Here is a 23,678-nt window from a genome sequence, read left to right as displayed (position 1 = left end):
CACTCAATGATTTGACTTGTACTATCTGAATAAAGTCTTTCCAATGATTTTTAAAAATATTTATGTATTTCTTTAGGCTGCATTGGGTCTTAGTTGCCGTGTGCAGGATCTCCGTTGCTGCATGCAGGCTCTTTAGTTGCAGGATGGGGGCTATTTAGTTGCAGCATGCAGGATCTTTACTTGCAGCATGTGAACTCTTAGTTGTGGCATGCATGAGGGATCTAGTTCCCTGACCAGGGATTGAACCCAGGTCCTCTGCATTGGGAGTGCAGAGTCTTAGCCGCTGGACCACCAGGGAAGTGCCTCCAATGATTTTTTTAATTTAAAATTTTAAACATATACAAAACTGGAAAGAATAAAGTAATAAGCCACCATATACTCCACACCCAGCTTCAAGAATTAGCATTTCATGGCCAATTTTTTTCATCTACAACTTTATCCACTTTCCCCAGCTCCTAGGTTAATATTTTGAAGCATGACTATTGTTTGATGAACAAAGTTCTTAATTTTAATGTAGTCCAATTTATCAATCTTTTTCTGTATTATTGGTGCTTTTTTATAAACTACCTCAACCCCAAGGTCATGAAAATACTCTTATATTATATAAACTTTACTGACTTGCCTTTCATACTTAGATCTACAATCCAACTGGGATTAATTTTTGTGTATGGTGTGAGGGAGAAGTCAACTTTCATATTCTTCCATATAGACATCCACTCCATTATACACCATTCTGCAGTGCCATTTTATCATAAATGAAGTAACAATTTACATATGGGTCTGTTTCTGAATCTGTCTGTTTCTGTTCCATTGGTCTAATTTCTACCTTTGTATTTTTTTTTAATTTTTATTGAAGTATAGTTGATTTACAGTGTTGTGTTAGTTTCAGGTGTACAGCAAAGTAATTCAGTTACATATATATGTGTGTGTGTGTATATATATATGTATATACACACACATATATATATATATACTTATCTATTCTTTTTTGGATTCCTTCCCCAAGTAGGTCACCACAGAATATTGAGTAGAGCTCCCTGTGCTATACAGTAGGTCCTTATTAGTTACCTCATATACAGTAGTGTGTATATGTTAATATCAATCTCCCAATTTATCACTTCCCTGCATGTTTCCCATTTGGTATGCATAAGTTTGATTTCAAGATCTGTGAATATGTTTCTTTTTTGTAACTAAGTTCATTTGTATGATTTTTTATTAGATTCCACAAATAAGTGATATCATATGATATTTGGCTCTATCTATCTGACTGACTACACTTATATGATAATCTCTAGGTGCATCCATGTTGCTGCAAATGGCATTATTTCATTTTTTATGGCTGAGTAATATTCCACAAAGGTTCACATTCCTGGTGTGGCTTGCTGGGGCCATGGTGTGAAATACAGACATTTTTCTCAAAAATAGTTTTTGTGTATTTTGACCTGTCTGCCAGTTCCTTGAGGAACCTGTGCAGAGGCTTGCCTTTGTTTCATCTGCTTCCATGCAGTCCCAGGGCTGGGCCAGCTTCCAACCTTTAAAGTCATATCCTGGAAAAGGTGAGGCTGAGGAGGAAGATACATGGGGATGTCTAAACAAATAGAAAATATATATTGTTTAAAAAAGATAAAAAGCAGATTAGTGATTGCCAAGGGCTAGTGGGGAGAGGGAATGGGTAATGACTGCTTAATTGGTATAGGTTTTCCTTTTGGAGTGATGAAAATGTTCTAGAAATAGTGTCAGTACAATATTGTGAATGTACTAAATGTCACTAATGATACATTTAAGTTGTGTGTGTTTCACCACAATTTTTAAAAAATGTTTAAAAATCTATTGGAATTTTTATTGGGATTGCATTGAATATTTAGAACAATTTTAGGAAAACTGACATCTTAACAATATTGAGACTCCAATACATGAATATGTGTGAAAATATGGAGATATGCCACCCAGATTCCTCTTCATAAGAAGACTTATTACACAGTTGGAGGGAGTGTGATCAGCAGACAACCTCCAGTGTCTCCTGCAGAGAACTGCATCACCCTAAATCAGTCAGCTGCTTCCAGGACAGTCTGTACCTAGTGAGTGAGTAATGTGTGGGAGTGGGGGTGGGGAAGTGGATATAAAACCAGACTGAGATTGGGCAATATTCATTCTAGAGTTCCCTGCAAGATTGGCCAAGGCTTTGTGGGGCCTGTATTGCAGTTCAAGTTCTTCCTTCCCCTTCCTTTCACAGGTGGTGATCCCTAATAAACACATAGTGCCCAAACTTCATATCAGCATCTCCTTTCAGAAAACCCAACCTGCAACATTAGTTAGCTCTTCTGTAATTTCTGCACAGAGGACTTGTACATCTTTTCTTTGATTTATATCTTGCTTTTTCATGCTCCTATAAATGGTAATTTGAAGACATTTATTTTCCAATTTGTGCTGCTGGTATATAGGAAGATGATAAATTTTGTTTATTGACTTTCTCCCCAAACACATTGTTATGCTTATTTATTAATTCTAATAATTTGTACATATATTCTTTTGGATTTTCTCCATAAACAAGCATATCATCCTCACATAATTAGTTTTATTTTTCCTTTACCAAAAGTTATAAATTTTATTTCATTTTCTTGCCCTTCTGCACTAATAGCACCTTAAGTTAATTGGTGAGTAGAAATGGCAACCACTATCTCATTCCTGACTTCAAAGGGAAAGGGCTCAATATTTCATCATTAAATATAACACATGCTATAGGCTTTTTATTTTAAAAACAGCTTTTATCCGATTAAGAAAGTTTCCTTTTATTCTTATTGGACTAAAAGAGTTTTGTTTCTTTTACTTTCATTCCAAGAATGGATGTTAAATTTTGAGACATTTTTCTGCTTTAATTGAGATATCATATTTCTTTTATTTGAGTGTTAAACCCACTTAGCATTCCTAAATACACACATTTTGATCATAATATTAAGAACAAGAGGATAAGTCCTTTGTAAATATCACTGAATTTACTTTGCTTTTATTTTGCTTAAATTTTTGCACCTATATTCATGCAGACCATGTGATTTACATTCTTGTATTTTCTCTGTGAGATTTTGGTATCAAATTTGGTTGGAATCCTGCAAAAGTGGGGAAATGTTACTTCTTCATTACTTTTCTTTCTTTTTTTTTAAACACCTTTATTGGAGTATAATTGCTTTACAATGGTGTGTTAGTTTCTGCTTTATAACAAAGTGAATCAGCTATACATATACATATACATATACATATGTACATATACATATACATATGTATATACATATACATATAACCCCATACCTCCTCCCTCTTGCGCCTTCCTCCAACCCTCCCTAACCCACCCCTCTAGCTGGTCACAAAGCACCGAGCTGATGTACCTGTGCTATGTGGCTGCTTTGCACTAGCTATCTATTTTACATTTGGTAGTGTATATATGTCCATGCCACTCTCTCACTTCATCCCAGCTTATTGTTCTCCCTCCCCCATCCTCAAGTCCATTCTCTACATCTGTGTCTTTATTCCTGTCCTGCCCCTAGGTTCTTCAGAACCTTTTTTTTTTTTAGATTCCATATATATATGTTAGCATATGGCATTTGTTTTTCTCTTTCTGACTTACTTCACTCTGTATGACAGATTCTAGGTCCATCCACCTCACTACAAATAACACAATTTCATTTCTTTTTATGGCTAATATTCCATTGTATATATGTGCCACATCTTTATGCATTCATCTGTCAATGGACACTTAGGTTGCTTCCATTTCCTGGCTATTGTAATAGAGCTGCAATGAGCATTTTGGTACATGACTCTTTTTGAATTATGGTTTTCTCAGTGTATATGCCCAGTAGTGGGATTGCTGGGTCATATGATAGTTCTATTTTTAATTTTTTAAGGAGCATCCATATGGTTCTCCATAGTGGCTGTATCAATTTACATTCCCACCAACAGTGCAAGAAGGTTCCCTTTTCTCCACACCCTCTCCAGCATTTATTGTTTGTAGATTTTTTGATGATGGCCATTCTGACTGGTGTGAAGTGATACCTCATTGTAATTTTGATTTGCATTTCTCTAATAATTAGTGATGTTGAGCATCCTTTCATGTGTTTGTTGGCAATCTGTATATCTTCTTTGGAGAAATGTCTAGTTAAGTCTTCTGCCCATTTTTGGATTGGGTTGTTTGTTTTTTGATATTGTGCTTCATGAGCTGCTTGTAAATTTTGGAGATTAATCCTTTGTCAGTTGCTTCATTTCCAAATATTTTCTCCCATTCTGAGAGTTTTTTCATCTTGTTCATGTTTTCCTTTGCTGTGCAAAAGCTTTTAAGTTTCATTAGGTCCCATTTGTTTATTTTTGGTTTTATTTCCAACTCTCTAGGAGGTGGGTCAAAAAGGATCTTGCTGTGATTTATGCCAAAGAGTATTTTTCCTATGTTTTCCTCTAAGAGTTTTATAGTGTCTGGTCTTACATTTAGGTGTCTAATCCATTTTGAGTTTATTTTTGTTTATGGTGTTAGGGAGTGTTCTAGTTTCATCCTTTTACATGTAGCTGTTTAGTTTTCCCAGTACCACTTATTGAAGAGGCTGTCTTGTCTCCATTGTATATTCTTGCCTCCTTTATCAAAGATAAGGTGACCGTATGTGTGTGGGTTTATCTTTGGGCTTTCTATCCTGTTCCACTGATATCTATTTCTGTTTTTGTGCTAGTGCCATGCTGTCTTGATTACTCTAGGTTTGTAGTATAGTCTGAAGTCTGGGAGCCTAATTCCTCCAGCTGTGTTTTTCTTTCTCAAGATTGCTTTGGCTGTTCAGGGTCTTTTGTGTTTCCATACAAAATGTGAAATTTTTTGCTCTAGTTCTATGAAAAATGTCGTTGGTAGTTTGATAGGTATTGTATTGAATCTGTAGATTGCTTTGGGTCATATAGTCATTTTCACAATGTTGATTCTTCCAATCCAAGAACATGGTATATCTTTCCAGCTGCTTGTATCATCTTTAATTTCTTTCATCAGTGTTTTATAGTTTTCTGCATACAGGTCTTTTGTTTCCTTAGGTAGGTTTATTGCTAGGTATTTTATTCTTTTTGTTGCAGTGGTAAATGGGGGTGTTTCCTTAATTTCTCTTTTAGATTTTTCATCATTGATGTATAGGCATGCAGGAGCTTTCTGTGCATTAATTTTGTATCCTGCTACTTTACCAGTTTCATTGATTAGCTCTAGTAGTTTTCTGTTAACATCTTTAGGATTCTCTATGTATAGTATCATGTCATCTGCAAACAGTGACAGATTTACTTCCTCTTTTACGATTTGGATTCCTTTTATTTCTTTTTCTTCTCTGATTGCTGTGGCTAAAACTTCCAAAACTATGCTGAATAATAGTTGTGAGATTGGGCAACCTTGTCTTGTTCCTTATCTTGGAGGAAATGGTTTCTTTTTTTTTTTTTAACACTAAGTGTTATTTCTTCCTTAAATGTTGGGAAGGATTTACCAGTCAAGCCATCTGTGCCAGAATTTTTCTTTGTGAGAAAATCTTAAATTACAAATTCAGTTTATAGTTATAGGTCTACTCATATTTTGTATTTATTGTTGTGCTAGTTTTGATAAGCTGCATTTTTCTAGGAAGCGTTCCATTTCGTCTAAACTTTCAAATGTATTTGCATTAAGTTGTTCTTAATATTCTCTTATGATCTTTCTAATCTTATGATCTTAGAATCAATAGTAGTTTCTATTTAATTCCTGATATTGATTATTTGTATATTCTCTTTCTTGACCAGTCTTACTAGGGTTTCCCACTTTTTTTTTTTTTTTTTTTTTTTTTGCTGTACGTGGGCCTCTCACTCTTGTGGCCTCTCCTGCTGTGGAGCACAGGCTCCGAACGCGCAGGCTCAGCGGCCATGGCTCACGGGCCCAGCTGCTTCGCGGCATGTGGGATCTTCCTGGACTGGGGCACGAACCAGCATACCCTGCATTGGCAGGCAGACTCTCAACCACTGCGCCACCAGGGAAGCCCAGGGTTTCCCACTTTTATTAGTCTTTCCAAGAAACCAGCTTTGAGCTTTGTCATTCCATTCTATTGTTCATTGAATTTCCTTCTTCATTTTCTGCTGTTAATTATTTCCTTCTTTTTATTTTCTTTGAATTGTATTTGCTGTTGTTTTCCAACTTTTTGAGTAGAAAGCCAAATTTATTTATTTTCAGTATGTTTTTAGCATATACATTTTGATATATCATATTTTCATCATCAAATTCAATACAAAATATTCTTTAATTTCTACTTTTATTTCTTCTGGTAATTTAAAATTGCATTTTTAAAGTTGTAAACATCTGGAAATTATTATCTTTTGTGAAATCAATCTTTATCTTAATCACACTGTGATTTTCAATCCTCTGTTAGTAATCTATTTTTGCAATATTGTATCTGTATTTGAAAAGTAGATGTATTCTGCAGTTGTTGAACACAGTTCATAGATGTCAATTAGACCAAATTTGTGAATTATATTGATCAGACCTTTTATATGCTTACTGATTATTTTTGCTTACTTGTACTATCAGTTACTGAGAGAAGTGCATTAAAATCTCCCATTATAAACCCAGCCACCATAGAAGAGAAGCTCCATTGTTGAGTGATGCACAAAGTGTGGGACAGTAATTACAGCCTATCTCCCCATGCACCAGCTCCTGCCTCCTGGGGCACTAGGAAGGGCTCCCATCCTGTGTCCACCAGAGTGGGCTCTCATGCCCCCTGTCTACCTCCTCCTCTGTACCTCCTCCCCATTGGGGGTGGGGGGCTCCTGTGCTCCAGGGCAGCTGTGGAAGCAGATGCCTGTAGGTGGCTCACATGCAGTGGTGGGACTGAAATTACAGCTGAGTGCCAGGGGCCATGCAACTAAGGTAGAAGTGCTGAAATCTCTCATCACAGCTGTGCAAACCATGGATTTACACCCCCATGACTGGCTTTGTAAACTCAGCATCTCCAGAACATCAGAACAGATGAGTGCTCCTGCAGCCAAGGCAGGTCTAGCTTTAGCTGCTGTGGACTTTGTGGCCACCTACACCTGGTGGTTGGGCCAGGCCAGAAGTCTCAACCTTCCAAGATTGATCCAGGAAATATGAACAGGCCAATCACAAGTACTGATATCGAAACTGTGATTTTAAAACTTCCAACAAGCAAAAGTCCAGGGCCAGATGGATTCACAGGCATATTCTATCAAACATTTAGAGAAGAGTTAATGCCTATCTTTCTGAAACTCTTCCAGGAAATTGCTGAAGAGGAACACTCCCAAGCTCATTCTATGAGGCCACCATCACTCACCCTGATACCAAAACCAGACAAAGGTACAACACAAAAAAGAAAATTACAGGCCACCATCACTGATGAACATAGGTGTAAAAATCCTCAACAAAATAGTAGCAAACCAAATCCAACAATACAGTAAAAGGATCATACACCATGATCAAGTGAGATTTATCCCAGAGATGCAAGGATTTTTCAATATCCACAAATCAAGCAGTGTGATACACCACATCAACAAACTAAAGAATAAAAATCATATGATCATCTCAATAGATGCAGGAAAAGCTTTTGACAAAATTCAACACCAATTTATGGTAAAAACTGTCCAGAAAGTGGGCATAGAGGGAACCTACCTCAACATAACAAAGGCCATATACGACAAACCCACAGCAAACATCATTCTCAATGGTGTAAAATGGAAAGCATTTCCTTTAAGATCAGGAACAAGACAAGGATGTCCACTGTTGCCACTTTTATTCAACATAGTTTTGGAAGGTCTAGCCATGGCAATCAGAAAAGAAAAAGAAATAAAAGGAATCCAAATTGGAAAAGAAGAAGTAAAACTATCACTGTTTGCAGATGATATGATACTATACATAGAAAATCCTAGAGATGCTACCAGAAAACTACTAGAGCTCATCAATGAACTTGGTAAAGTTGCAGGGTACAAAATTAATACACAGAATACTTGCATTCCTATACACTAACAACAAAAGGTCAGAAAGAGAAATTAAGGAAATAATCCCACTTACCATCACATCAAAAATAATGAAATACCTATGGAATAAACCTACCCAAGGAGGCAAAAGATCTCTACTCAAAAACTATAAGGTGTTGATGAAAGAAATCAAAGATGACACAAACAGATGCAGAGATATATCATGTTTTTGGATTGGAAGAATCAGTATTGTGCAAGTGACTATACTACCCAAAGCAATCTACAGATTCAATACAATCCCTATCAAATTACTGATGGCATTTTTCACAGAGTTAGGACAAAAAATTTTACAATTTGTATGGAAACACAAAAGACCCCGAATAGCCAAAGCAATCTTGAGAAAGAAAAACAGAGCTGGAAGCATCAAGCTCCCTGACTTCATACTATCCTACAAAGCTACAGTAATCAAAACAGTATGGTACTGGCACAAAAACAGAAATGTAGATCAATGGAACAGGATAGAGAAAGTCCAGAGATAAACCCATGCACCTATGGTCAATTAATCCATGACAAAGGAGGCAAGAATACACAATAGAGAAAAGACAGTCTCTTCAACAAGTGGTGCTGGGAAAACTGGACAGCTACATGTAAAAGAATGAAACTAGAACACTCTCTAACACCATACAATAAAATAAACTCAAAATGGATCAAAGACCTAAATGTAAGGCTGGACACTATAAAACTCCTAGAGTAACACACAGGCAGAACACTCTCTGAGATAAATCGCAGCAATATCTTTTTTAATCCACCACCTTGAGTAAGAAAAATAAAAACAAAAATATACAAATGGGACCTAATTAAACTTAAATGCTTTTGCACAACAAAGGAAACCATAAACAAAGCAGAAAGACAACACAGAGAATGGGAGAAAATATTTGCAGACGATGTGACTGACATGGGGTTAATCTCCAAAGTATACAAACAACTCATGTAGCTCTATATCAAAAAAAACTAACAACCCAACTGAAAAATGGGCAGAAGGTCAAAACAGACATTTCTCCAAAGAAGACATACAGATGGCCAAAAACCACATGAAAAATGCTCAGCATCACCAATTATTAGAGAAATGCAAATCAATACTACAATGAGGTATCACCTCACACACCAGTCAGAATGGCCATCATCAAAAAATCTATAAAGAGTAAATGCTGGAGAGGGTGTGGAGAGAAGGGAACAATCCTACACTGTTGGTGGAATGTAAAGTGGTACAACCGTTGTGGAGAAGAGTATGGAGGTTCCTTAAAAAACTAAATATAGAACTATGGTAAAATGATCCAGCAATTGGACTCCTAGACATATGTCTGGAGAAAAACATAATTTTAAAAGATACATGCACCCCAGTTTTCATTGCAGCACTATTTACAATAGCCAAGATATGGAAGCAACCTAAATGTCCATTGACAGAGGGATGGATAAAGAAGATGTGGTTCATGTATATAATGGAATATTACCCAGCCATAAAAAAGAATGAAATAATGCCATTTGCAGCAACATCGATGGACCTAGAGATTGTCATTCTGAGAGTAGTAAGTCAGACAAAGACAAATATCATATGTTATCATTTATATGTGGAATCTAAAAAGTATGGCACAAAAGAACTCATTTCTAAAACAGAAATAGAGTCACATATGCAGAAAACAAACTTATGGTTAGTAGGGAGGAAAGGGGCAGGGGGACAGATAAACTGGGAAATTGGGATTGACAAATACACACTACTATATATAAAATAGATAACTAATAAGGACATATGGCATAGCATAGGGAATTCTATTCAGTATTCTAATGATCTATATGGGAAAAGAATATAAAAATAGTGTATATATGTATATGATAATTGATTCACTTTACTGTACACCTTAAACTAACACAACATTGTAAATCAACAATACTCCAATTTATATAAAATAAAATCCCCCTCTATCATCAAAGATTTGTGTATTTTTCTGGTAGTTTGTATAATTTGAGGCTGTGTGTTAACTGAAAACCAATTTTGGATCATTATATCTTTCTTGTCAATTGAACGTTATATTACTTTGAAGTGTCTCACTTTATCTCTAGTAATACTCTTTGTCTTATGGTCCAAAATCTCTGAAACTAATGTAGCCACACCACTATTTTTCATTATTGCTTGTATGTTGTATCTTTCCCATTATTTTACTTTCAACATTGTGAATCTCCATATTTTATCTGTGTCTTTCTTAGGCAGTATATTGCTAGTTAATAGTTTTATCCAGTATGATGCTCTGTGTCTTTTGTTGGAGCACTTAATGTATTCACATTTAATGTACTTACTGATATTTTGGGACTTATATATACTCTGCCTTGTTTTGGGCTTATTATTTTTATTCTTAAAACTTCCCCTCTCTATTATCATTCTTTTATGCTTATACAAGATATTGCAATATGCATATTTGAATTATGAAAATCATATAAAGATTGGCATTTTTATCTCTTCCCAGACAATGTACTTATATCCCTTTACCCTTTCTGACATATATTCTTGCTGTTGTACTTTTAAATTCTCTTTTGCTGGATTATATGGTAAGACTATGTTTAGTTTTGTAAGAAACTGCCAAGCTATCTTCCAAAGTAATTATACCATTTTGCATTCCAACCAGCAATGAATGAGAGTTCCTATTGCTCCATAGTCTAACTAACATTTGATGTTGTCAGTGTTTAGATGTTAGCCATTCTCATATTATTTAGAGGTATCTCATGTTTTAATCTACACCTTCCTTTTGACATATATGTTGAACATATTTTCATTTGTTAATTGGCTATCTCTCTATCTTCTTTGGTGAGGTAGCTTTTCATATCTTTGCCCATTTTTTAAATTAAGCTGTCCATCTTCTTATTGTTTAGTTTTAAGGGTTCTTTCTATATTCTGGATAGCAGTCTTTTAACAGATGTGTATTCAGCAAAGATTTTTTTTCCTTCTGAGACTTCTCTTTTCATTCTCTTAGCAGTGTTCATCACAGAACATTAATTTTAATGAAGTCCATCCTTTCCATTATTTTTTCTTCATGAGTTATGCTTTTGATTTTGTATCTAAAAATCATCAACAAACCCAAGGTCACCTAGATTTACTCCTATGTTATCTTCCAGGAGGTCTGTATTTTTGAGTTTTACATTTAGATCTATGAACCAATTTCAGTTTATTTTTGTGAAAGTGTAAAATTTGTGTCTAGATTCATTTTTCTTAAATTTTGTATGGGATGTTCATTTGTTCCATCACCATTTATTAAAGACCATCCTTTCTCCATTGAATTGCCTTTGCCCTTTTGTCAATGATATGTTAACTATATTTATGTGGGAGCCTATTTCCTGGCTCTTTCTTCTGTTACAATGGCCTTTTTATTTATTCTTTCACCCATACCACACTGTCTTTTTAATTTATTTATTTATTTATTTATTTATTTATCTATTTATTTATTTATTTTTGGCTGTGTTGGATCTTCGTTGCTGCACATGGGATTTCTGTAATTGCAGTGAGTGGGGCTACTCTTTGTGTGGTGCACAGGCTTCTCCTCATGGTGGCTTATCTTGTTGTAGAGCATGGGCTTTAGGCACTTGGGCTTCAGTAGTTGTGTCACACGGGCTCAGTAGTTGTGGCTCACAGGCTTAGCTGCTCCGCGGCATGTGGGATCATCCTGGACCAGGGCTCGAACCCGTGTCCCCTGCATTGTCAGGTGGATTCTTAACCAGTGCACCACCAGGGAAGCCCCTACACTGTCTTGATTATTACAGCTTAATAAAAAGTCTCGAGTTGGGTAGTGTCACAACACCAACTTTGTTCTTCTCCTTCAATATTATGTTGACTATTTTAGGTCTTTTACCTTTACATGTAAAATTTAAAATCGGTTTGTCCATTCCTACAAAATAACTTTCTGGGAATTTGATTGGTATTTCATTGAATCTGTAAATCAAGTTGGGAAGAATGGACATCTTGACAATATTGAGTCTTCCTATCCAGGTATATGGACTAACTCTTCTTTCATTTAGATCTTCTTTTATTTCTTTCATCACAGTGTTGTAGTTTTCCTCATATAGACTTTTACATATTTTCTTAGATCTATACCTAAGTATTTTACTTTTGTGGCACTAATGTAAATAGCATTGTGCTTTTAATTTCAAATTCCAATTGTCCATTGCCGGTGTACACAGTTGACTTTTGTTATGTTAACATTGTATCCTCCAACATTATTATAATTGCTTATTAGTTCCAGGAGTTTCTTTGTTGGTTCACTGAGATATTTTATATAAACACTCATGTTATCTGTGAACAAAGATAGTTTCTTATTTCTGTTCTCAATTTTTGCACATTTCTTTTCTTATCTTACTGAATTATCTAGGATTCCAGTATGATGCTGAGTAGGAATAGTCAGGGGACTAGTTTCTCACCATTAAGTATGATATCTGTAAGTTTCTTGTAGATGTTCTTTATCAAGTTGAGGAAGTTCCTGTCTATTCTAGTTTGCTGAAGGTTTTTCTTGGGGACTTCTTTTCAAAAATAAAATTGTACAGAAACAGAAGAAACACCATGAAGTCCCCTCCTTCTGTTCCTTTTCTACTTGCCTTAACTTGGAGTTATTCCTCATCAATTTTTTTAAATTGAAGTATAATTGACTTATATTAGTTTATTAGTTTTGGGTGTGCAACATAGTGCAACACAGTGATTCTATATTTTATACACTACAAAATGATCACCATGATAAGTCTAGTTACCATTTGTCACCATACAAAATTATTAAAATATTATTGACTATATTCCCTATGTTGTACATTATATCCCCTGACTTATTTATTTAATAACTGGAAGTTTGTACTTCTTAATTTCCCTCACCTATTTTGCTCATCCCTCCACCCCCTCATCCTCTCTGGCAACCACCAGTTTGTTCTCTGTATCTATGAGTCTGTTTCTATTTTATTAGGTTTGTTCGTTTGTTTTGTTTTTCAGATTCCAGATGTAAGTAAAATCATACATTATTTGTCTTTCTCTATCTTATTTAACTTAGCATAATACCCTCTAGACCCACCCATATTGTTAAAAACGGCAAGAATTCATTCTTTTTATGGCTAATATTCCATTACCACATCTTCTTTATCCATTCATCTATGCATGGACACTTAGGTTGTTTCCATATCTTGGCTATTGTAAATAATTCTGTAATGAACATAGGGTTGGCAAATATCTTTTTGAATTAGTGTTTTTATTTTCTTTGGGTATTGCTGGTTTTTATGGTAGTTCTTTTTTTTCTTCTAATTTTATTGATATATAATTCTCATACAGCACTGTATGATGTGTACAGTATAATGATTTTGCCTTACATACATGATGAAATGATTACCACAATAAGTTTAAAGAACATCCATCCTCTCATACAGATACAGAGCTAAAGAAATAGAAAAAAAGTATTTTTTCCTTGTAATGAGAACTCTTAGGATTTGCTCTCTTAACTATCATATATAATATACAGCAGTGTTAATTATATTTATCATGTTTTACATTACATCTCTAGTATTTATTTACCTTATAACTGGAAGTTTGTACCTTTTCTCTGCCTTCATCCAGCTCCCCCTCCCCCTCCCCCAGCCTCTGGTAACCGCAAATCTGATCTCTTTTTCTGTGAGTTTGTATTTTATTATAATTGACCTACAACACTGTGTTACTTCCTGTTACACAATATAGTGATTCAATATGTCTACAAATTTCAAAATGATCACCACTATAAGTGTAGATAGATTTATTTATTTATGGCTGTGTTGGGTCTTGGTTGTGTTGTGCGGGCTTCTCATTGTGGTGGTTTCTCTTGTTATGGAGCATGGGCTCTAGGTGTGTGGGCTTCAGTATTCGTGGCTCGTGGGCTCTAGAGTGCAGGCTCAGTAGTTGTGGCGCACGGGCTTAGTTGCTCCATGGCATGTGGGGTCTTCCCGGACCAAGGCTCAAACCCATGTCCCCTGCATTGGCAGGCGGATTCTTAACCACTGTGCCACCAGGGAAGCCTAAGTGTAGATTTGATATCACTATACAAAGATATTACATAATTATTGATTATTTTGCCCACACTGTACATTTCACACGTGTGACTCATTTATTTTGCAGCTGGAATTTTGTACCTCTTTATCTCCCTCACCTATTCTCTCTTCTCCCACCTCCCTCCCTTCTGGCAGCAACTCATTTGTTCTCTGTATCTGCAACTCTCTTTCTGTTCTGTTCTATTTGCTCATTTGTGTTTTTTTTAGATTCCACATATAAATGAAATGATACAGTATTTGTCTTTCTGTCTGACTTGTTTCACTTAGCATAATATCCTCTACATTCATCCATGTTGTTGCAAATTGCAAGATTTCCTTCTTTTTATGGCTGAGTAATATTCCATTGTATATATGTACCACATCTTCTTTATCCATTCACCTAATCATGGGCACTTAGGTTGCTTCCATATCTTGGCTATTATAAATAATGCTGTAATGAACATAGGGGTGCATGTATCTTTTCTAATTAGTATTTTAATTTTTTCAGATTAATACCTAGTAGTGGAATTACTGGATCGTATGTTAATTCCATTTTTAATTTTTTGAAATCTCCATTCTGTTTTCTACAGTGGCTGCACCAATTTACATTCCCAACAATAGTGCATAAGGGTTCCTTTTTTCTCCACATTCTCTCCAACACTTGTTATTTGTTATCTTTTTGACAAAAGCCATTTTGACAGGTATGAGGTGGTACATTATGGGGGTTTTTTTCCCCTTAATTGAAGTATAGGTGATGTACAATGTTATACAAGTTACAGGTGTACAACAGAGTGATTCACAATTTTTAAAGGTTATACTCCTTTTATAGGTACTATTAAATGTTGGCTATATTCCTTGTGTTGTACTATATATCTTTGAAGCTTATTTCGTACATAATAGTTTGTACCACTTAGTCCCCTCCTCCATATTTCCCCTCCCCCTTACCTCTCCTCACTGGTAATCACTAGTTTGTTCCCTATATCTGTGGACCTGTTTCTGTTTTATTATATACATTTATTTGTTTTATTTTTTAGATTTCACATATAAGTGATAATATAGAGTATTTGTCTTTCTATGTCTGACTTATTTCACTTAACATAATACTCTCTAGGTCCATTCATGTTTTTACAAATGGAAAAATTGCATTTTTTAATGGCTGCTGAGGATTCTATTGTGTATATATACATATAAACATATTCTTTGTTCATTCATCTGTTGATGGATACATGTTGCTTCCATATCTTGGCTATTGTAAATAATCCTGCTGTGAACATTGGGGTGCATGTATATTTTCAATCTAGTGTTTTTCGTTTTTTTGGATATGTACTCAGGAGTGGAATTGCTGGGTCATATGGCAGTTCTATTTTTAATTTTTTGAGAAACTTCCATCCTGTTTTCCACATTAGCTGTACCAATTTACATTCCACCAACAGTGAGCAAGTGTTTGCTTCTCTCCACAGCCTTGCCAACATTTGTTATTTGTGCTCTTTTTGATGATAACAATTCTGACAGGTGTGAGATGATATCTCATTGTGGATTTGATTTGCATTTCTCTAATGACTAGCGGTGTTGAGCATCTTTTCATGTGACTGTTAGCCACCTGTATGTCTTTGGGAAAATGTCTATTCATTTTCCAAAAGTGGGGGAAATACCCACTTTTTAATTAGGTTGCTTGTTTGAGTTTTATGAGCTCTGTATATATTTTGGATATATCTTTTTTCAGTCATATCATTTGCAAATATTTTCTTCCATAGATTGTCTTTTTGTTTTGTTGATGGTTTCTTTTGCTGTGCAAAAGCTTTTAAGTTTAATTAGGTCCCATTTATTTTTGCTTTTGTTTCCTTTGTTGTAGGAGACAGATCAAAAAAAAAAATACTGCTACAATTTATGTCAAAGAGTGTTCTGCCTATGTTTTCCTCTAGGAGTTTTATAGTATTTGGTCTTACATTTAGGTCTTTAATCCATTTTATTTTTGTATATGGTGTTAGAGAATGTTCTTATTTCATTATTTTACATGTGGCTGTCCAGTTTTCCCAGCACCGTTTATTGAAGGGACTGTCTTTTCTCCATTGTTTGTTCTTGACTCCTTTGTCATAGATTAATTGACCAAAGGTGCATGGATTTATTTCTGGGATCTCTATTCTGTTCCATTGATCTATGTCTCTGTTTTTGTGCCTCTACCATACTATTTTGATTACTGTAGCTTTGTAGTATAGTCTGAAGTCAGGGAGGATGATTCCCCCAGCTTTGTTCTTTTTTCTCAAGATTGCTTTGACTGTTCAGGGTCATTTGTGTTTCCATACACATTTTTAAATTATTTGTGCTTGTTCTGTGAAAAATGCCATTGGTATTTTGATAGAGATTGCACTGAGTCTGTAGATTGCTTTGGATAATATGGCCATTTTGGGGGGGGGGTGCGTGGCTTGTGGGATCTTTTTTCCCTGACCAGGGATTGAACCTGTTCCTTTGGCAGTGAAAGAACTGAGTCCTAACCACTGGACCACCAGGGAATTCCCCATTTTAGAAATATTAATTCCATGAGCAGAATATATCTTTCTATTTTTTATGTGTGTCATATTCAGTTTCTTAAATCAGTGTCTTATAGTTTTCCAAGTACAGGTCTTTTACTTCCTTGGTTAGATTTTATCCTACATATTTTGTGCTTTTTGGTATAATTGTAAGTAGGATTGTTTCCTTAATTTTTCTTTCTGATAGTTCATTGTTAGTGTATAGAAGCCCAAAAGATTTCTGTACATTATTTTTATATCCTGAAAATTTACTTAATTCCTTAATTAGCTTTCATAGTTTTTTGGTGGTGTCTTTAGGACTTTTTATGTATAGTATCATGTCATCCACAAACAGTGAAAGTTTTACTTCTTCCTTTCCAATTTGGATTATTTCTTTTTCTCATGTGATTGCTGCGTCTAGGACTTCCAATACTATGTTGAATGAAAGTGGTGAGAGTGGGCATCCTTATCCTATTCCTGATCTTAGAGGAAATGCTTTCAGCTTTTCACCGTTGAGTATGATATTGGCTGTAAGTTTTTCATATATGGCCTTTATTATGTAGAGGTATGTTCCCTCTATACCCACTCTGTTGAGATTTTTTCTATCATAAATTGATTTGAATTTTTCAAAAGTTTTTCTGCATCTATTGAGATAATCATGTGAATTTTATTCTCCAATATATCACTGTGGTGTATCACATTGATTGATTCATAGGTATTGAATTATTCTTGAATCCCTGGGATAAATTCCACTTGATCATTGTATATGATACTTTTTTGTTTTTTTTACTGAGTATCTACTATGTGCCATTGCTTCACACAGACATTATCTCATTTATTTATCACCAAGCAATATCTATGGGCTAGATATTACTATTTTCCAGCTGATAAAACCAAGACATAAAGAGGTTATATGATTTTCCCAAAGTCACACAGCTATTATATATGATACTTTTAATGTATTGTTGAATTCAGTTTGCTAATATTTTGTTGAGGATTTTTGCATCTGTATTCATCAATGATATTGGCCTGTAATTTTCTTTTTATGTGGTGTCTTTGTTTGGTTTAAGTATCAGAATGATATTGGCTTCATAGAATGAGTTTGGAAGCATTCTATCCTCTTCTCTTTCATTTTGGAGTAGTTTGAGAATGATCAAAGATAACCTTTCTCTAACTGTTTGGCAGAATTCACCTGTGAAGCTGTCTGGCCCTGAACTTTTGTTTGTTGGGGGTTTTTAAATTACTGATTCAATTTCATCACTGGTAATTGGTCTGTACATATTTTCTATTTCTTCCTGATTCATTCTTGGGATACTGTATGTTTCTGGGAATTTATTTCTTCTAAGTTGTCCATATTATTGGTGCATAGTTGTTTGTAGTAATCTCTTATGAGCCTTTGTGTTTCAGTGGTATCAGTTGTAACTTCTTTCGTTTCTGATTTTATATATTTGAGCCCTTTCTCTTTTTTTCTTGATGAATCTGGATAAAGTTTTATCAATTTTATCTTTTCAAAGAACCACCTCTTAGTTTCATTAGTCTTTCATGTTTTTATTTTTTGGTCTTTATTTCATTAACTTCTTCTCTGATCTTTATGATTTCTTTCCTTCTATTAACTTCGGGTTTTGTTCTTCTTTTTCTAGTTCTTTTAGATGTAAGGTTAGATTGTTTGAGATTTTTCTCATGTTCTAGGGAAGGATTGTACCTCTATAAATTTCCCTCTTAGAGCTGCTTTTGCTGTGTCCCATAGGTTTTGGGTCATTGTGTTTTCATTCTCATTTGTCTCTAGGTATTTTTTTGATTTCCTCTTTGATTTCTTCACTGATCCATTAGTTGTTTAGTAGCATATTCTTTAGCCTTCCCATGTTTGTGTTTTTTGCAGTTTTTTCTCATAATGTTGTGATTGGAAAGATGTTTGATATGATTTCAATCTTATTAAATTTATTGACAATTGTTTTGTGGCCTAGCATGTGATCTATCCTGGAGAACGTTCCACATGCACTTGAAAAGAATGTGTATTCAGCTACTTTTGGATGGAATGTTCTCTATGTATCTATTAACTCCATCTGGTTTAATGTGTCATTTAAGGTCAGTGTTTTCATATTGATCTTCTGTCTGGATGATCTATCTTTGATGTAAATGGGGTGTTAAAGTCCCCTACTGTTATTGTGTTACTGTCAATTTCTCCCTTTATGTCTGTTATTATTTGCTTTATATATTTAAGTGTTCCTACAATTGTTTTATCTTCTTTTTGGATGGATCTCTTCATCATTATGCACTGTCCTTCCTTGTCTCTTGTTACAGTCCTTGTTTTAAAGTCTATTTAGTCTAAGTATTGCTACCTGGCTTTCTTTTGATTTCCATTTGAATGGAATACCTTTTCCATCTCCTCACTTTCAGTCTGTATGTGTCCCTAGATCTGAAGTGGGTCTCTTGTAGAGTCTTGTTTTTGTATCCATTCAGCCACCATATATCTTTCAATTGGAGCATTTAGTCTATTTACATTTAAAGTAATTATTAATAAATATGTATTTATTACCATTTGTTCATCGTTTGCTGTTTGCTTTTGTAGTTCTTTTTCACTCCTTTCTTCTTTTGCTCTCTTCCCTTGTGACTTGATGGCTATCGTTATGTTATTTTGGGTTCCTTTCTCCTTTTTTTGTGTGTGTATATATTATTTTTGGTTTGTGATTACCATGAGTTGTGTATATCTGTGTCCATATATATATATTTTTTTCTCACAGGTGGGCATTTTATTTTCCCACTTTTTACTGCCCAACTTCTGTGCATCTTCCTATGTTTGTGGACTACCCCACCTTTGAGGTGGAAATTTCCTCTCCTATACAGATTTTTTTAAATTGAAGTATAACTGCTTTACAATGTTGTGTTATTTTCTGCTGTACACCGAGGTGAATCAGCTATATGTATAGCCCTCCCTCTTGGACCTCCTTCCCACCCACCCCCCATCCAACCCATCTAGGTCATCACAGAGCACTGAGCTGACCTCCTCATGCTATAACAGGGAAAGATAACAGGTTCCCACTAGCTAGCTATTTTACACATAGTAGTGTATATATGTCAATCCTAATCTCCCAATTCATCCCACCCTCCCCTTCCCCACCATGTCCACCTGCCCATTCTCTACGTCTGCATCTCTATTGCTGCCCTACAAAGAGGTTCATCTGTACCATTTTTTTAGATTCCACATACATGTGTTAATATACAATATTTGTTTTTCTCTTTCTGACTTACTTCACTCTGTATGACAGACTCTAGGCCCATCCACATCTCTATAAATGACCCAATTTCATTCTTTTTATGGCTGAGTAATATTCCATTTACATTTAAAGTAATTATTTTTAAAATTTTTAAAAATTTTATTTTTTGGCTGAGTCAGGTCTTAGTTGCAGCATGTGGGATCTTCGTTGAGGCATGTGGGTTTCTCTCTAGTTGTAGCGTGAGAGTTTTCTCTTTTCTAGCTGTGATGCATGGGCTCCAGAGTGCATGGGCTTTGTAGTTTGTGGCACGCAGGCTCTCTAGTTGAAGTGCATGAGCTCAGTAGTTTTGGCATGCATGCTCAGTTGCCCCATGGCATGTGGGATCTTAGTTCCCTGACCAGGGATCGAACCAGAGTCCCCTGCATTGTAAGGCAGATTGTTTACCACTGGACCACCAGGGAAGTCCCTAAAGTAATTATTGATAAATATGTATTTATTACCATTTGTTCACTGTTTTCTGGTAGTTTTTGAAGTTCTTTTTTTTTCCCTTTCTTCTTTTGCCCTCCTCCTTTGTGATTTGATGGCTATCTTTATGTTTTTTTGGCTTTCTTTCTCCTTTTTTGTGTGTGTATGTATTATAGGTTTTTGGTTTGTGATTACCATGAGGTGTGTGTGTCTACATGTATGTTTTTTTAATTTGAAGATCCCTTAAGTTTGAAAGCATTCTAACAAACCTGCATTTGTACTTCTGCTACCATGTTTCATGGTTTTGATATATTTTACATCTTTTTGTTTTTTGAATCCCTTAACTCCTTATTGTGAATTTAGATATTTTACTACTTTTGTCTTATATACATGGTTGATCTACTACCTTTATTGTGCATTTATACATGGTTGATCTACTAGCTTTACTGTGTGTTTGGATTTTTCCTTTCATAATTTTTATATTTTTGGTTGTGGTCTTTTCTTTTCCACTTAGAGAAGTCCCTCTAACATTTCTTGTAAAGTTGGTTTAGTGGTGCTGAGCTCTTTTACCTTTGCTTGTCTGTAACCTCTATACCTACTTCAAATCTGAATGATAGCCTTGCCAGGTGGAGTAATTTTGGTTGTATGTTTTTTTCCATTTATTACTTTGAATATATTCTGCCACACCCTTCTGGCTTGCAAAGTTTCTGCTGAAAAGTCAGCTGATAGTCTTATGGGAGTTCCCTTGCATGTAACTAGTGGGTTTTCCCTTGCTGTTTTTAAAATTCTCTTTTATCCTTAATTTTTTCTATTTTAGTTATAATGTGTCTTGTTGTGGACCTCTTGGGGTTTATCTTGTTTTGGACTCTCTATGCTTCCTGGACCTGGATGACTGTTTCCTCCTCCAGGTTAGGGAAGTTTTCAAATATTACTTCCTTAAATAAATTCTCTGCTGGTTTCTCTCTTTTTTCTCCTTCTGGGACCCCCTATAATGCAAATGTTAGTATGCTTCATGTTGTCCTAGAAGTCTCCTAAGCTATCCTCATTTTTAAAATTCTTTTTTCTTTTCTCTGTTCAGCTTGGGTGATTTCCACTATGCTGTCTTCCTTAAATGTTTGATAGAATTAACCAGTGGACAAATCTGGGTCTGGTGTTTTCTACTTTGAAAGGTGAATTATTCATTAAATTTCTTTAATAGCTATCGATCTATTCATATTGTCTATTTCTCCTTATGTGAGGTTTGGTAGGTTTTATCTTTCAAGGATCAATCCATTTTATTTAGGTTATTAAATTTGTGAGCATAGCATTATTCATAATATTTGTTCATTATCATTTTAGTGTCCACGGAATCAGTAGTGATGACCCGTCTTTCATTTCTGATATTAGTATTTTGTGTTCTCTGTCTCTCTCATTGCTGCTACCCAGCATCACAGGACAGAGTGAGTATCATACAGTGTATCACTAGCCTGGGGAAAGATCAAAATTCAAAATTAGTAGTATGGTTTCTACTGAATATGTACCACTTTTGCACCATCATAAAAATGAAAAATTGTAAGTCAAATCATCATAAGTCAGGGACCGTGTGTTTGTGTGTGTGTGTGTGTGTGTGTGTGTGTGTGTGTGTGTATGTGTGTGTGTGTGTGTAATTTTTAGCCAGGAGAAAATTATGCAAAACTAATGTTGTCTTTCAGGCTGAACAATTTAGGGTAACATCTGTTTTCTCATCTAACTCAGTATAATCAGGAGACAGGTTGGGGACCAATAATTTTTTCTCTACTTTCCATTTGGTGTGGGGCACTAAAATTTAGAAGACCAATTATATACAATTCTTACAAAATTTAAACATGGATTTTTGATTTAATAAAAGCTAGCTAGGAAAGGTCATCTGTTGTTTAACTCAGATTCACCAGTCACATTTTTTTCTCTGAATTTACCTGGAAGATATTTAATATGAAAATCATATATTTGAGGAATTTTTTAAAAACTTCTGTTTTATGACTAACAAATCACCTGACTTTTACACTTTTACATTACATAGAAAGGAAACATAGTTTGGTATCATTTTCCCAGTTATAATGTAAGCTGTTTTACTTATTGAGTGTCTATAAGAAAATAAATCCTAAGATACTTTCTGATTTAAAATTAACTATTTGAAGTTTATTCACTTCATCTATTCCATAAATAATCAATATTCAACAACTGTTTAACATTATAGAGTGAGAAGTTGTGAACTGATATATACAGAATGTTGAAGACTAATTTTTTTTTTATAGGCAGAACTTCTAGATGCTGCTGCTGGCATTAATGTACGATTCAGATTAGGTGGTGTAAGTATGGATAAATTCTTATTTAGTACTTTTAAAGCACATTTACATGAAATTTAAAAGATGTAATTTTAAAAAACATAAACCATTTTTCTAATTAAATTGAAACGGTCCTTTGAACTTTTCCAACTATAGGTTAAATTTCCACCTGAAATATACTATAAAATTTTCACTCACAGACATATTGAAGATCTGTGTGCTAATAGCCCTAGAGATTACACAAAACTTCCAGCAAAACATACATCTCATATTAAAAGTGATAATCTTCAGGAAGAGGATTATAGTGGCTGGTATCGTCGTACAGAGAACAATGGCTGGAGGCCTGTTTCTGATAAAGTAAGAAAAGATAAACATTAATAATTTTGAATATTATGTGCTTACAAACCTATCTGTCTTTCTGAAAATTAATTTTTAGATTATTTTTAAAAATAATGAATCCTACTAATTTAACTGATAAAATTTACTTAACTATTCTGTGGTTACTAATATACTTCAAGATACAGCAATATATCTTTTTTTTTTTACATTTACTTCTACTTTTAATAGTCATCTTTGAATCTAGGCTATCTTTAGATACTCTGTGGCATTCAGCTATTACCCATCTTTATAACAAAGCAAATCTGAAGATGTTGTTGATTCTATATTAATCCTTGAACAAGTGGTGAGGGTTCTTGAGAATAATATGCCATTTTCTCTATAGAGCTTGTAACAGCCGACACTAGTGGGAGATCATTTGGGTTTTCATGATGTTGGAAAATTTAACATGTGCTCATATGAACAGAATGATTTTAAATATATATAGTTCCTAATGCATATATGTGATTGTAGGACTTTTCTATAGACACCCATGTTTAATCTTTTTGTGGAAATAATTTCTATCTAAGGATATTTGTAAGCTTATATTTTTAAAGTTAACATTATCTGGTTCTATAGCTCTGGATATTTGTTTATATAGCTGCAAGTATCTTCATTCAAATCCTCAGTCTCTGGTATACAGATTGTAGAATGTAGTATACTGAATATACTAAGTATGAAAAGTGAAAATGATCAAAGTGTGAATTCATTCATTCATTCAACAAACTTTATTGCATACCAACCAGATGTCAGGCATTGTACTAGATGCTTGGGAAGCAATAGTACAT

The 23,678-nt window shown here is 34.7% G+C and overlaps 1 protein-coding gene across 1 annotated transcript in view; it reads left to right on the top strand.

Moving 5' to 3' along the window:
- C8H11orf65 (chromosome 8 C11orf65 homolog) overlaps positions 1 to 23,678 on the top strand; it is an 89,775-nt gene that overhangs the window by 35,647 nt on the left and 30,450 nt on the right. Inside the window, 2 exon segments of the mRNA XM_030836306.2 lie at positions 22,486 to 22,539; positions 22,672 to 22,872. Coding sequence (XP_030692166.1) covers positions 22,486 to 22,539; positions 22,672 to 22,872 — 255 coding nt within the window.

The sequence above is a fragment of the Globicephala melas genome, chromosome 8 (genome assembly GCF_963455315.2).
Source record: "Globicephala melas chromosome 8, mGloMel1.2, whole genome shotgun sequence".
Taxonomy (NCBI): domain Eukaryota; kingdom Metazoa; phylum Chordata; class Mammalia; order Artiodactyla; family Delphinidae; genus Globicephala; species Globicephala melas.
This window is presented reverse-complemented; position numbering and strand designations above follow the sequence as displayed.